A 15,845-nucleotide genomic window follows, 5' to 3' on the forward strand; every position below is an offset into this window, starting at 1 on the left:
AGAGAAATAATGCAATCCCAAGGACTAAGATGTTCACTGTCTCCTATTCAGGATAATACAAATCTCAAGAGGGGAATTCTTCAGAATCCCCCCCAACGCCTCTTCCATTTAAATCACTGTGTCCAGCCAGCTGAGGTCCCTGCCATAGCACAGCCAGTCTCCGGTCAGAAAAGCTCTTTCAAATTTGAAGCAAAAGCTTTTGCTGGATATTGGGGTGACCTCTGCAGGATATTAGCGAGGGTCAAATCCTGCTACTGATTTTGCTTCCAGCTGATTTCAGTTCAGGAGCACCATTTCACATTTACACTGTGACAATTAGCATAAAAGACCTCACTCTTCTTCCACCTCATATGCCTTCATGATGTTTTTTGAGCTTACAGAATGCTTTTAACTGCTGCCTCTGACTTGCATGCAAGTCCCTGCTCACAGTGGTGTCATTTCAAATCAAATCAAATAGTCTGATTGCTGATTATGTAAAAACAGAACACCGTGTTATTCATAATAGGGCTGTATGATATGGTGCACTAATGAACAGAGAGAGTTATAGGGATTACCTTGATGAAAGCTGTTCATATTCTGACTAAGCCTGCTCTGTATGTAGGTCAAACCTCAGCAAAGTAGCTGCAAGATGTGATACAACACGAATAATTTGTAAAACCTAGGAAGAATTCTCTATGTATCTCATCTTTAAAGTGATGTTACCACCACTGAGGCATGTCAAGGGTCTGGCAAGCACTCCTGACCTTAAATCTTGAGCAGCTGCAATTGGGAATCAGGTCCATATGAAAAACGAGATTTTTTTCTTTTTCTTTTTTTAAACTTTTCACTAAATGCTCTGTCAGCTAGTTTTGCCCTGCCGATGGGACGGCGGTATGCTGTCGTATTCCCCCAGAGGCTGGCTGAAATGTCTGTGTGAAGTGTAGCTAAAAGTCAGACAGACCTTTATGATCAAACGGTATCAGCCACAGTGCACTGACTTTTGGGAAATGGGTTCAACTCTAGAAAGTCATGAGAAAAAAACGAACTCAGAACAAAAAAAACAAAAACTTTTACTGTCCTAGTATCCTCTCTTTGAAATAACTTCAGAGGATTTAAACAAGCAATTTGCAACCACAGACTAAATGTTGCCTAAATCTCATGAAGAGCATAAAGACAGACATCACAGAGAATTCAAACTGTTTACTCTGTCTTTATCACATCACTACACAGTCAGGGAGGATGACAATATAGTATAGCGTATGGTGTGTATCAGTATTTCCTCCACTACGATGAAAATAGGTCAGCAGCTAGTTTGTGGTGGAGTACTACTGCGTTTTAATGAGCCGTCGGACTCTTAGTGCAGCACTTCACGTAATTATTGTCCTGGGCCTAAGAGGCTCATAGACCTCTGATTACAACGGCCTTTGGAGTGTGTAATACGTACCGGACCATGGTCTTGAGGAACCAGGGCCTGTTAGCAATGGAGGGCACAGCCTCGTCCATCAGAGGATGCATCTTGATGAAGTTGAGTGTGTCGTCGGGGAACTCATTGGATACTTTGTACCTCTCCATGGATGGAGTGCCGGCACAGTTGCCAGGTCTGTAAATGGAGAGCAGGAAGAGGATGATGGTGATGAGGAGGAGGGATGATGAGAGAGGAAAAAGTAGGGAGCAATAGGAGTGGAAAGCTTTTTTCACGGTCAGAGCTCCAATAGAAGACAGAAAGTTCTACTTCCCTAAAATCAATGAGAGTGTAGCTTTAAATTACTGAACTCTCATTCCAAGAGGCTTCAGTCAGAGCAGAGGACATAAGATGTCTTCTTTTCTCTGGACCTGTGGTAAAGCACTGAGACATTCTATCTATCTGATCCTTTTACAGGGAGTTGGTGAGCTGCTTGTAAAAGAGAAGCTGCTTTTGATAGCATATCCCCTTTGCAGGCATCTCACCTCTGAGAGCTTGTAAAACCCCTTTACTGCGTGGTCTTTGATACCCTGCCATGCCACATAATCCACACCAGGCCCTAGAAATATTAGCCCGTCGGCCACTGAATGTCTGACGCTGTCAAAATGTCAGGACCAGAGTCTAAAATATACTGAATGTATATGTGTGTGTGTGTCCATGAGAAAGGTATCTTCATGTTCCTATGAAAATCTTCCCTCATATGTTTTTAGAAGTGGTGATGTACACATGAGTATAAAGAAAATCCAGTGATAAAGGAAAATCCTTCAGCCATTGTGTGCATTCCTAGATCCATCTTTGTCATGTTTATACAGGGAAAGGCCAGAATTTCAAGGACAAATACAATTTGATTTGGTTTTTATAAAAATGCAATAGTGCAAGAGAAAGTGAAGTACTACTGTATAAAATCTATAAAGAAAATATACAATAAAGTTTTTTTTACCATTCAAGTTCAACTGAAATAAATAATATAAATAAAAAATCTGATAAGGTCAAGCTAGCTGCTGATAATGTTAAATTAACCTCCAGGCTGATTAAGTGGCAGCATTTCAGAACCATTTGTCACTGTTTAAAAAACAAAAAAAGTAACAGTAATTGCCAGTGCTATAACATTTTTGCTGTAGCTACATTTATGTCTGCGGACATATGGAGAGCAGAGCGGAAACAGACATCACTTAAATACGAAAATCTGTAAATGATTCAGTATGAGAGAGTAACACATGGAGGAGCAGTCTGCTGCAGGGCCAGACCTGGGTGGCATTGTTACAGCTCTCCGTCTGTTTGCCTGCAGATAAAAGGTCTGAACGCAGCAGAGGATAGAAATGAAATCAATCGCATCAATCACTGCAGAAACAACGGCAGCCATATCTGATCTTTGCAATGTCTGAAACTTGTTGAACATAAGCAAGCAATTACATGCTAATTGAAGGAAGCGGGCAAACTCACACATATTCACACAATGCACAGAGATGAATGCACAAAAGAGTACAGTACCAGGCTCTCTGCTGGTGAGGTACCGCCTCCTCAGCCATATGGGAACACGCACACCCGCACAGGGTACCAACAATTATCATCGCCCAGATCTTTGTAGTAAATCTGTTTTTTTTTCTGAGGATAAGAGAGCAGCTCTTGGCGCGCTAATTAGCAAGCAATAGATGGGAGATTGATCGGGCTGGTGCATTCGTGGAATTAGCCAGCCATCTGTAAAATGATCTCATGCTTCATTTGTTGATAGCGAGCCGTTCTTTAATGCAATTGCGTGTGAGGGAGAGGTGAGGTAATGGGTTAGGGGTGTAACTGTGAAGAAATGTGGTGTCTGTGGGCGTGTGTCTGTGAACACGGCGCGTCAGTGTGACGCAATGTGACATAGGATGAGTAATCCCGGACAAAAAAAAGTAAAGATGTATTAAAAATGACGCAACATGAGTTAAAATTTCAGTGCTATTAACACATCATAATTCAACAAGTCTTGTGCTTTGACTAGGGGGCCATATATTGTGTGTGTGTGTGTGTGTGTGTGTGTGTGAGAGAGAGAGAGAGAGAGAGAGAGGCAATGCAATTGAATGTTACAGTGTTCATGTGCAACTGTGTTAAGTCTGAAGTGTGCTTGTGTGTCTGTGCCTGTGAGTGTTTGTGTGTGTGTGTGTGTGTGTGCAGTGGTTAATTAACTGCTGTTGTACCTTGGCTTGGGAACCTTCTCTTCAGGAAACGGCGTCCAGGTGGAGTCTGGGGATTTCTGCTCTTTGAAACGCCCTGTGAATGTGTTGGCCACCTCCGCCATGTCGTAGGCGCACACTGCTGAGCCTGGGATACTGCAACAAAAAATAAAAAAATAAAAAAAACAAAAAAAAACATATAAACAATCCCCTGACAGAACACATCACAGAAACACCTTTCGAAGTCTGGACTATCTCCAGGGGACAGAAAAATGGTTTTACAGTCCCCTTTCAGAAGGGATAAATCCCTTCAGGATGTCTCATTTTAGCTCCTCCATATTTACACAGGTTGAGACAATCAGGTTTGTTATGTTGTCAACGTTTTGGTAGATTAGAAAAATAAGAGGTGTTGAGATCTGTATCTATAACTTCTCTCACCAATAAAAGAAAACCCCACATTTGATGGTTAAAAAGGTGCAATTTCCTCCATTTAATTGAATTGATTGATTGTTCTAATTCTGGTAGCAATTATTCTCATTTCTGTATTGATTACAGTTTCAGAGCTATTGTATCAGCATACTGTAGTGTTATTGAATAGGCTGTGGTAGTCTGTGAGTTACACTGTCTGTGTCTGCCAAGCCCCATGAGGACACACATTCCCTAACCCTCCCCTCTAAGACTGGGTTTCCCCAAAAGCCTCGAGGCATCAAAGTTCATCACAAGTCCACTGTTAGGCAAGAAATATGGACAACAGATTATCTTATTATTGCTATTCATTTAAAGGGGAAAAACACCCATCTTGTGATAGCAGCGGAGCCACTGGCTACTGTCCGTCTGTGTGGAATCAATGCATAGCAGCTTGCTGAGTCACTTTTCTATTTTCCCTGCATCTGCTCTCTGAAATAAAAACTAAGAAGTGTTTATTCTTTATCAGACTTTCTTTTAAGAGACATATCTTTGTCTCTGTCAGCTGGCCGGATTTTCTGGCTGTTGCATCATGGGTTAAACTCATCAACTAGACACTGGGGAGACAGCATACACAAGGGCAGTATTATAAAGAGCAAGGTCAGAGAGCTGTTAATTCTTGGCTTAGCTACTAAATTACAGTAATTACCCTCTGCATTGGGCATGTACAGAAAGTTAGACAATCGCACGTCTTTTTATAACAGGCTGCTAACAAGGCAGATAGATGGTGATGGTGAGCGAGCTGGCTAGTTGGCGAGAGACTGGGTGAGGCGACAACCCCGACAGACAATTAAACGACACACAACCCTGAGAGCTGCCTACAGTCTGGACGTGCTCCCTCTAATTTCACCCCCTGACTATGAAATGGAAAATTAATGCCAGGATCAAAACTGGCGCTTATAGAAATTTTCAAAAGGCCCTGCTTCATTGGGTTTTAATGTCCATTAACCATGCTCAATTGCACTGTCACAAGCAATTGTCTTATCTGCTAAAAAGCAGCCATAAAATGGAAAATTACAATATGTGCGAGCTATCAGCCAAGCTTTATGGCTTTGTGGTAATTTTCAATTTAGATAAAAACTCCCCCTGCCTATGAATGAATATGAATATGAAAGCAGCTCTGAATATGATTTGTAGAAGGGAAAATAAAATTGAACACCTGCATGTCATAAGGGCAACAAAACTGTTTTGACAGAAGATGTAAATGTTGACCCAGTAGTCTCAGGAAGTGCAAGAGGCGAAGCAGAGGCGAGCTCCACTTGCATTAACAAAGGTCAGGCTGTCATAATGTTGATGAATTGAGGGAATTTTTAAAAGTGTTTCAAACTGAGAAAGATAATTGGTTTAATAAATGTTAAGTGCAGCACTTGTTGACACACATGAACTCATTTGTGACAAGAGAGAAGAAGACGGCCGAGTAAAATGACCTAAAGAGATCAATTCCATCTCTTGCTGACCTCAAAGCTCTTAAGGTTCAATACACCTGTTGCCTTTTCATTTTACTACTTTTTATTTATATTATTATTTCTGTTCTTCAGGGTACCTGTTGTAAGGTGTGGAGAAAGTTGCCATCACCACATCCCTCCCGTTGATGTGGATGACATCTGTCACCGCCTGCAGGATGTTGAAGTAGAAGTGGGAGTCTCCGGGGATGGAGCAGTTCAGCCGAGACTTGAGGAAGGAGGTCCACTGCTTCTCCAAGACACGAGGTGAGCCACCTCGGTCGTTCTTACAAACCCTGGCCACCCGGGGAAACACCACCTGCCATACAAGAGAGACACAGAGCTGAAAGATTACATTTGAATAACTCAGGGTTTTTACATCAACATATCAAATCTGCAGTCTCAGTGTCTCTGCACTGAATATTTAGCAGTCCATCAAAAGAGAGCTCCACCAATTTAGCATTTAGTGAGACTAAAGATGGGGAGTTAAAAAAACAAATTGATGCTGGGGATTTTGCCTTTTTTTATTTAATGCCTTCTTCCTTCTTGTCTAAAAGAATGGAAACCTGAATGTCTACATTTCCATGAAGCTGGAACATGTGACACAAGAGCCACTGAATGGACCATGGTGGTGAGAAAGTCAAGAATAAACATTGAACCTAACTTTTGAATTAGATTCCCTGTTTGGGTCTTTGAATGAGAAAAATTCTTGGGAGACACCACAGTGTCTTAATCCAATGTTTCATTGCTTTATACAAAATTAAAGACAGGGGAGAGTGAATTGGTGTGTTTGATATGCTGTTAAAGACTCAGCACCTTGGCAACAGAGAATGTAGAGCATATAGCCTCAAAATGGAGCCGGCGCTGTAATTACAACTGTGCCGTAAGATCATGTAGCCAGTATTGTAATTAGTTGTTGTCACACTATACTTAACAGCTATAAATCTAACCCCGACCTGAAATTGCAGCCTAGAGTAAACAGTGTGAATGGGAGCGAACATGCATTTAAACCTGCTCCCTACACACACGCCAACACACACACACACACACCCTCGCCCATGCATACACCACAACCCTCCACCTTCCCATTCACACACACACACATACACACACACACATACACACAAAAATATGCATACAGAAAACACACAGCTCCTACTAAGAAATACAAACTAAGACTCTCTGTCTCACATGCAGGCCTGTTCCCTGTGAGATTACTGGGCACTGAGATTACAGAGAAGGTATTACACAGAACAGGTGAGGCTGTCAAGCTGAATGTGGAATTATGTCAGCTTTACATATTATAGTTCAGTGTGTCACATTTCTACTCCCTGCAGATAACTGAGCGCTGGTTTATCTGTGTGTTACTTGGGCGCAGCAGCACACACACACACACATACACACGCACACACACATAAATGGTGCAAATACACACAAGACAGTATAACATACATGACTTTCGATGAACAAATATTTTACTTGAGGCTTGGTAATTCACATGTGCAATGAAATATCTATCATTTTACATTTTCCAGATAACAATGCAACAAATGTAACAAGCCAACATTAAAACAAAAGCGAACACAAAATTGCCACAGTGGATTTGTCGGCTCGCCGTAAAGCAGCGCTGACTATTTACATCGTTAGAGAAGGCCATTCTACTGTATAACAATGAAGAGATATCATTCACTAAATGTTAAATTGCTCTCTGCACCGCCAGTTCCGCCACCACATGCATAATTATACTGACACTGCTTTCAAAACAGCCGGCAGATTGAGAGGTCTGATCTGTATTCATGCCCTGTATAACACATGCCTGTCACTTCTAGCGGCGAATCCATTATTTCTGTGATTCTCGTTACCTCCGCTCTAGTCCTGTCTCGTCCCTTCTCTTTCTCACTCTCTCTTTAGTGTCTCCTTTCATTCATACTGAAAAATACATATTGAATGATTCATTTCCATAACACATTTTCCTCTACCTGGTATCCAATTAAACTTTCTTAGGGCAGGGTACAAAATTGAATTGGGGAGATTAATAGAAAAATGTCTGTTAATGTCTCTCTGGTGTAAAAACCTGAGGAAAACCTGTTTCTTCTTCAACTTCCTTTCTCAGAGACACTTGGGTGGGATTCCTCTTGAGAAACATTGAGATGGCAGGTCAAACGGGAGCATTGCAGGACGGACGTGGACGTGCAATTCAAGGGATATATTTAGACTTCAAAATGGGATCTCCAGACATCCACAGATTTTTCTTTTTGAATCTATTTTAGGTCCTGCATCCTGCCCAGTGTTTATCTGCTACTGAAAAATGTTTTGGCCGCATTACAGCTCTTGAAAGCCTCCTTCCAGTTGTGTGATACACCCATATCCTGTTAGTTTCCTCAGGCACTTCCCGATTCTCTCGGTAAATAGGAAGTCACCTCTCATTAGAGTTCAAACAATAGCTGAAAAATAGGGCCTGTGCTTACCTTTCCCATTGTGTTGTACTCCATGGCAATTTCCCGAAAGAAGAAGTAGATGAAGTCTCCATAATCGACTGCCTGGACAAAGTAGGGTTCTGCAGGAGGAAAAAAATATAAAATATTAGTAAAAAAAAAAAAAAAAAAAAAAAGTGTTGGTTTGCGATGACAAAGCAGTTCTGACACCACATTTCACAGTCAACAGCCACAATGTCAGTCATATTATGCAGAAAAGCACCAACTGTGAGCCTTGAGTGCCTCAATCTACCATCCATCACATCAACGAAACAATTTGCATGCAAGGAGAGAGGGATCTCTCTCTATTGAGTTTTGACAGGCTGGACTTCAGTTTGTTTCTCCCCGGGGCAGAGCAATTTCCTGGCTACATCAACTCTACCAGGACAGGTTGGCAAAAATGACTGCGTCAAGCAGAGCGTGTAGCATTAGCATAAATGCTCCCACTCCTCACACATAGACTCATACACAGAGGTGCAAAGACACGTGAAGCACAAATTAAGAAAAACACAAACAGACATGTCCAAACCTTGGCTTGTTTTCTAAACTTGTCATTCAGCTGAGTGCTTTCCAACTGCAGGGACATTGTGTGTGTGTGTCCCATACTCACCTTTCAGCCATTTGGAGTCATGTTTGACAGTGCGCAGAGTCGGGCTGTCTCCTAGGCTACGATAGATGACCGCATCGATCGCTAGAAAGTCTGTTACGGTGGCCGAGTACAGCTTGCCATCTGGAGAGGGAGCACAGACACGGAGAGAGCAACAAGGAGGAAAGATGGAGATTGAGAGGGGTGGGGGGATGAAGAGGGAGAGCCACAAGGAGGAGAAAAAAGGTGAAGGAGAGGTAAAGTTTGGTCCAGAGAGAAGCCACTCAGAGATTCCAGTCGGTGGCTGGATACACAAACATGTTTCAGACCTGGAAAATGAATGAATCACACAAAGCAAAGAGACTCTCTCTGATGGACAACAAACAGGGCTGCACAAACACTCGGGCATGTTGCACATTTGTAATTGCTCGCTCTCGCAAACATTCTTCAAAAGCTCAGACAAACACCGAAGCCCCGCACACACTCTATCTCTCTCTTTCTCTCAGAGCACCACAGAAACCCACAGTCACACACTTAAATGCACGTACGTACACACGCATGCCTCACGAACACAATCCACCACCGGCATGACCTCAGCCCGCCTCGGCTTTAACCACAGTGGAAAGTCAAACTACATAATTGAAAGGATAGCAGTCAGAGGAACCCTCTTGATTACTCAGTGCTTCCAGCTCCTTCCAAGCAGCTCTGCTACACATTAACTGGTCAAGCTACGTGTTTGCTCTCCTTCTGGGCTCCAAACAGGCAGGGACAGCTCATCAATAGTGCCATAAATCAGTTCACAGCAAATATGAATGGGGACTGGATGTCTTTAGCAGCCTGCGGGTCCGTTGCATGAAAAGAATCGCACCCCGCCAATGGAAGGCTGACTCACTCTGGTCCCATCCGTTTCTGACTTGTTTTTAAACTTGTGCATTTTGGAAGAAAAGTGAACAAGAGAGATAATAAAGGGATGACAGAAAACTACTTTAAAAGAAACAGACAGATGATTCTGTTTCTTCTGTTCCCACAATACTACTGATGTGTTTCTAATAGTGCTCTAATAAGCAGCAAGTTCCTGACACAGAGCAAATGTATCCCAAGTCCGATGATTTGCTCTAGTGCTTGTAACACAGATTGGCTTTCCTTCTTTGACATGTTGTCGGAGCACTGCCATTAGAATAAACCACAGAGTATTAAGAACAATATTAAATATAAGCGCAACTAATCCCCTCACTCAAATAGATGTACCTTTCCCATCTAGCTCAAATATGTTCCAGCGTTTAATAAGCGCAAAATTAGGATTAATGTTTTTGCCTCATGGCAGTCAATGAGTGATGGCGGTATCACATACACAATCTATTTTCACCTGATGGCAAGTAGTGAAGACTTTCACCAAAATTAAGCGCAGAGACTTTGAAGTTTGAAAATCAGTCAAGATGTGTGTAATAAATTGTCAGTCAAACATACACAGATGGGTGTAATCTTACCAGCAAAGAGGGCAACATTGGCATGCTTGGCATCATATGGACAGCGCGCCATCCCACTGATCTCCTCTCCCAGAGCCTCCAAGGTGTCCATCTAGGGTCAAAGATGAGGTGAAAGGTCAACAAAGGGTCAGGACAATGTGGTAGTGTTGTCAAACAAACAGTGCAATGCAATAGACAGGAAATGTCGGTCCCCAGTTGGAGGAAAAGATCTAGAAGAGGGAAAGGAGAAATGTGCTCAATTGTCAAAACAATGAAAATCTGAAGGCCGGGCTAAAAAAAAAAAAAAAAAAGTACTGTGTTAAAATGGAAAAATATAGTGTGAGTCAAAAATAGTCCCAAATAGTTGTGGTACCCAGCCCAGGAATGTGTCCATCTAACTCTGACCTAAACTAATATCCCGTGGATGGAACTCTGGTGTCCTACTGAGACCTGTCAAAGCAGCCCATCTGGGAAACTGTCATGGAAGGAGATAAAAAAAACCCCAAAAAACAGATGATTTTCCACAGAAATATGTTTCACAGTATGGGTGGATGTGGTTTGCTTTCCCCCTGCCATCCTTTATCCTTCAGCTGTACCGGTGTTAAAGAAGAGTTTTAACAACCCTCGAGACAGATCTTTAACCCATTTACTGTGGTGCTTTCCCCTGCCCTGATTTCTGAAGTCTGTGCTGTTGCTGTGAAGAAGAAATAAATGGATAGAGGGAAAAATGGGTGAGCACATGCCCCTGAGCAGGGAACGTGAGCAATTTTTACTAAAGCTCAGTAGTTTTAAGATCATCCAGTAGTCATTATTTTATATTTTGAAGCCCTAACTTTGTCTTGTGCTAGGAGCTTTTCCTTGAGCAAGACTTGTTCCCTGATTTTGAATATTTCAGGAAACATCCTACTTTTAATTCTTCACTTAGAATATGTAGAAGTTGTCTTTTCTTAGCACTGGGAGTGTTTTTTCTTTTGTCATTCTGTCACTCAGTAGTCCCATTTCCATGAGCTATTTTAAGGCCTTTTCCATTGTTTAAGAAGTGCTGCTGGTCTTGGTTAGGGCTTGGTAGGAATTGATTTTTTCTTGTTTTGCGCCCACTTTTTGTTGTATGATTGGCAGGGCCTGGCATGGGATCAGATGTGGGTGAAAGGTCACTACCATCCCTCCATGGGTAGGCTTGTCTTCCCCAGGATGCTCTCTTACCCTGGCTACGCCCAGGGATAAACACCAACACAAGAGAGAAGAGAAAGTCATGATATGCCGGCCAGAGGCTGAGGTCAGGGAAGATTACTGAACACACTGTTTGTCTGCAGAGTTCACAATACATAGTCATTTTTCTTCTCTATCTCTGTTTCTATCTTTCTCGTACTCTACTTCCTCACTTCCTCACTTTCTCCCTTTCTCTTCACAAAGAAGAACGTAACTCACCAAGGCTGCAAGTTGCTTACACCGCCCTTTCTGGTCTCTAAACAGGTCATTTTGTTTTCTATTCCTGTCTCGACGGAAACGGTTATCATCTGCCCACTAAAAAGGTCACACACACTCCGGCGCAATGCTGGAAAAGCCTGCCAGAGAAATTGTTGAGGCTGATTTGGCAGAGAAAATTACAAGTGACCTTTTACAACAAACACAGAACCACCAGCAGCAGCGCATTTCTCGATTTCTCAGTCCTACTGGTTCTTCAAAAATTATAGGAGGATAATATATGGAGGCGAGCTGGTTTGAAGAAATATATTGTTATTAGACAGGGGAGACTGTAATTATAGATTAGGCTGAGTTAATCATAAGGGACGTGAGTCGCTGAAGGTCAGGTGTGTCCACTGAATCACAGCGTCTGTGTGTACAGAGCGACGGGGCAACTCGGTTAAGCTTGAAACGTCAGCAGCTTCTGTGTCAGCTACCTTAACACAAACACTCCCTCCTCTGACACATCACAAACACCGCTCTCACACATCTCTCACGCCACAGCAGCTACCCCCACCCTCACCATCTCCTCAGTTGATTTCACCAGGGAAATGACCTCTGTCTACTGGGCCTGGCTTACTGTCACTGATCTATTCCTGCTGTTTGAACAGAGGAAGGCACTCCCAGCCCGGCCACTGATATTACGTGCAGCTCCAGTCTCCTGTCAAGCTGGCATGTGTGGAGAAACAACAGCCGAGTGCTCGCTTGCATGCTGTTTGCCTTGTCTGAAGCAATATTCTGTATTTTTGAAAGGGGCAATAGCAATCCATAAAACTGCCACAATGACGCACAACATTTTGAAGCATTACCATAAAGAAATGTGATGTTTAAACAGCCAGATGGATTTGTTTACCTTGTTTACCAGGCAAACCTTATTATGCTGTCACCTCCACTAGCTGCTTCAGCTTTGTAGAAACACAATTCAAAGTAATGGGAAGGGAACAGTTGTGCTGTCACACTTTGTCAGTGCTGCCTTAACAACACACTGTTCAGAGGGGATCTATTGTAGCTTAGCAGACGAATGTACAGTAACCTTGGCTCGGGGTGCAGTGTATCTAGATGAATTAATTACTACAACAGCTCATCAGTGTTTTCCATAGGCTATATGCTAGTTAATTAGACAAACACAATGTCGATCCAAAACATGCCCATCAGGAGTGTTATAATTGGTTCAGCATCAGCTTCGCCACTCAGGGTGAGGGACATGTTCTACTTCTTTGCCTCTGTTGTCTTCACGAGGACCCTGTTATGGGCTTTATTCATCACCGCTGAGGGATTTGTGAAATCTTACTGAGGACAAACTTAGGGTAAACTGAGCCAGCAACCCACTTATCAACTGTTTGCTTGAAACAGCTTCTTTGAAATATTACGTACATGTTTATAAGCATAGTAACGAGCGTCTTTGCTGAGGCGTATCCTTGTGCAAACTGACACTGGTTCCAAAATAATCTTAATGATTTTATGTTAATAATCTGTCAGGAAGTGTAGCAACAGTTCATAAAGGGCCCAAAGAACCGGAAGAAAAGTTTTTCAAAAAATGTTTCTTTTACCAATCAACATCAATATTGAGCATTTTGCAGCTGAGTTGAGTCCCTCAACTCAGCATTTCTTGGTATGCAGTCCATATTTCCACCTGCACAATCTTCTCCCTCTATAAAGGTCAAATGCTCAAGTTCACACCTGGGCCAGAAGTGGTTGTGTAAACCAAACAAGGACACATCTCCCTGGGAGATTAATAGTTGTGGCCCATTTCTCTGCAATCTGTTTCTGTGCCCTGGGAGGATGAACTCTTTTCCCTGATCACCTTTTACACCAGAGCAGGAAACTGGAGTATTTGCAGCTGTTGAAAGACATGGAGGAAGGAGGAAGGAGCTCATTTATCTGAACCTTTGACTTCTAAAATGATTGATCTCTTGTGGAGAAAATGATGAACAAACATTACACAAATATGACAAGAATTTGTGGTTGTGAAATGTACAATCATTAATTACGTTTGACAATGTAAACTGTTGTCTTTCTTTGTAATCAACATCATGACAATGACACAGCTGCTGGAAAAGCAGCAGTACAGAAAGACATGGATGTATTGTCACCTTGTTGATTACAGTTAATTCCTGTGTGGGCATTCATCATATTTCAAATGCAAAGGCTTGACACAGATGAAATTTCCCAGTACACCTCAGTCCACCAGTATCAAGTTGAGGACCCATCACCTGGGACTCACCGCCTCCAAGACTCCCCACTGATTCCCCCCACTTCGCCCGGCAACAGGCGATGAAACTGAGTCCAGTCATATATCAGCCCAGCTGGATGGGGTGTTTATTATTACAGCACAGCAAGGGAGTGACAGAGGGAGAAAGCAACAGAGGGAAAGATGGCAGAGTGGTTGGAGCAGCGGAGGGGGAGAGGAATTAAGGCTGGCAGGAGAGGAGGAGAGAGGGAGGAGGCTGGGAGGGAGGGAGGACGAGGAGAAGTGAGGTAGCTGGGTGCTGTGTAATGCCGAGCAAAAGGACTGTGACATGGCTGTCACAGGGGTCTGTCAGTTTGTTTTTTTTCTGTATGCATGCATGTGTGTTTGTGTGTAACCAAGCTCTGACACTACAGACACAAGGTGAAGGAAGGATAACGAGAGGAAGCTAATGAAGAGAGAACATTGAGAGGTTTGGGGGAAGGAAAGAGGTAAAAATAAATAAGTAACCAGGCAGGGAAGGTGTTTGAACAGAAAACAAGGTGGGGTGTTGCTGGTTTTAGGCAGGTGCCCTCGCTGCTCCCTCTGTCTCCCCCCTCTGTCTCCCTCCACCTCTGCTCCCCCTCCATCGCTTCCCACTCACCCTCGCAGCGTTGTTGATTAATGTGGGATGAGGCTGGCCCCAAAACAGAAGCTCTTTTCAGCACTGTCACACTGGGGAGATGGAGAGGCAAACTGTGGCCAAGGTGGATTTAACCACAAACACACACACACAAACACACACACACACACACACAACACTCACACAACACACGTTTGACCAAGCAGAGTGGATGAGCCCAGCACGCCATCAAAGGCCTGGTATCTGCCCAGAGAGCCTGCCAGCCTGCCAGCAGTACAGTGTGTGTATGTGTGTGTGTGTGTGTGTGTGTGTGTGTTTGTGTGTGAGTGTGTGTGTGTGTGTGTGTGTGTGTGTGTGTGTGTGTGTGTCTGATGATTTTGTAGAATGTGTGTGTTGTGTGTTTGTGTGTTTGCACAGTTGTCAGTGTTTATATGGGGGCCTTCACACTTCTGTTTCCTACACATGTGCCCAGGCATTTGTATGTGCATTTGCATGTTTGTGTGCAAGTGATCAGTGGTACCTTTTACAACATTTTAAATGCTTTTAATATCTTACACTTTTGACAACCTTTACATTTAATCTGGTTTTTTTTGTGACATAATGATTCAATCATTTCCAGTTTAAAATTGCTATTTTATTAAACTAAATAAATTACAATTACATATTTTTTTAATGGAAAGAACAGTTTAAAACACATTAAACTGACTCATATACATGTACAGTATACCATTATGATCTGCATGTGTGAACTGAACAGACACATATTAATGAGCAGTTGAATAAAAAAATTATATTTTATCACACTGTTATGGAAGATTTTTTTTCTATATTCCTCATTTATTTTGTGATTAAGTTAACATCGTTCATCATGTGTGTTTGCACAGGTAAGCATGCTTGTGTGTGTGTTTGTGCATGTGTGTGTATGTGTAGGTGTGTTTGTGTGTGTGTGTGTGTGTGTGTGTGTGTGTGTGTGTGTGTGTGTGTGTGTGTGTGTGTGTGTGTGTGCTTGGCCATTTTACCAAGCCTCTCTGTGTTTTACAACTCTTTCCCTCAGTTGCCCTTAACTCCACCAGACTAGCAGCAATATCAGGGCAGCAACAGCTAACACACAAACCTTGAAACCATAACCGGAGTAGCTATAAAAACTAACCACGCCTGATAAATGCGGCGACATAAATTCCTCTTTCCCTGCAGGAAGAGTCAGTGAATTGAAAGACGTCCACTCTGTGTGCTTAGCATGCTGAAGCACAAAGCCAACGGAGCGGAGATGTCTTGTTTTTCTGGTAAACAGATCTAGTGAACCAAAGCAGGAGATTTTTCCCCGCAGGCTCCCTAGATAACATCTCTGTGTGCTGTGACCATCACATCACATCCTAACAAACCAAACAATAACATCCTTCAGGACAGAACCTCTGCTGAGTCGTTCAGTCTGCCCTCCTGTCATTCTTATTGTTTGCCTGTTTGTCTGATTGCCTCTCTGTCTTTCTGTGTTGCCTGTGCAATGTTGTTCATATCTGATTTCTCTAGACGTTCAAAATAGTTCC

The 15,845-nt window shown here is 42.7% G+C and overlaps 1 protein-coding gene across 2 annotated transcripts in view; it reads right to left on the reverse strand.

Annotated features, from left to right (window-relative positions):
• Nucleotides 1-15,845, reverse strand: part of sema6a (sema domain, transmembrane domain (TM), and cytoplasmic domain, (semaphorin) 6A) — a 100,818-nt gene that overhangs the window by 25,830 nt on the left and 59,143 nt on the right. For both annotated transcript variants that reach the window (XM_071483300.1, XM_071483302.1), the window contains exons 7-12: nucleotides 10,049-10,139; nucleotides 8,586-8,705; nucleotides 7,970-8,058; nucleotides 5,603-5,820; nucleotides 3,619-3,750; nucleotides 1,424-1,579 (exon numbers count right to left, since the gene is read on the reverse strand). In XM_071483300.1, the coding sequence (XP_071339401.1) occupies nucleotides 1,424-1,579; nucleotides 3,619-3,750; nucleotides 5,603-5,820; nucleotides 7,970-8,058; nucleotides 8,586-8,705; nucleotides 10,049-10,139 (806 nt within the window). The remainder of the gene's footprint in view (nucleotides 1-1,423; nucleotides 1,580-3,618; nucleotides 3,751-5,602; nucleotides 5,821-7,969; nucleotides 8,059-8,585; nucleotides 8,706-10,048; nucleotides 10,140-15,845) is intronic.

This window comes from Trachinotus anak, unplaced genomic scaffold, assembly GCF_046630095.1.
Source record: "Trachinotus anak isolate AG129_WGS33_773 ecotype Australia unplaced genomic scaffold, CSIRO_AGI_Tana_v1 ptg000008l, whole genome shotgun sequence".
NCBI classification, from domain to species: domain Eukaryota; kingdom Metazoa; phylum Chordata; class Actinopteri; order Carangiformes; family Carangidae; genus Trachinotus; species Trachinotus anak.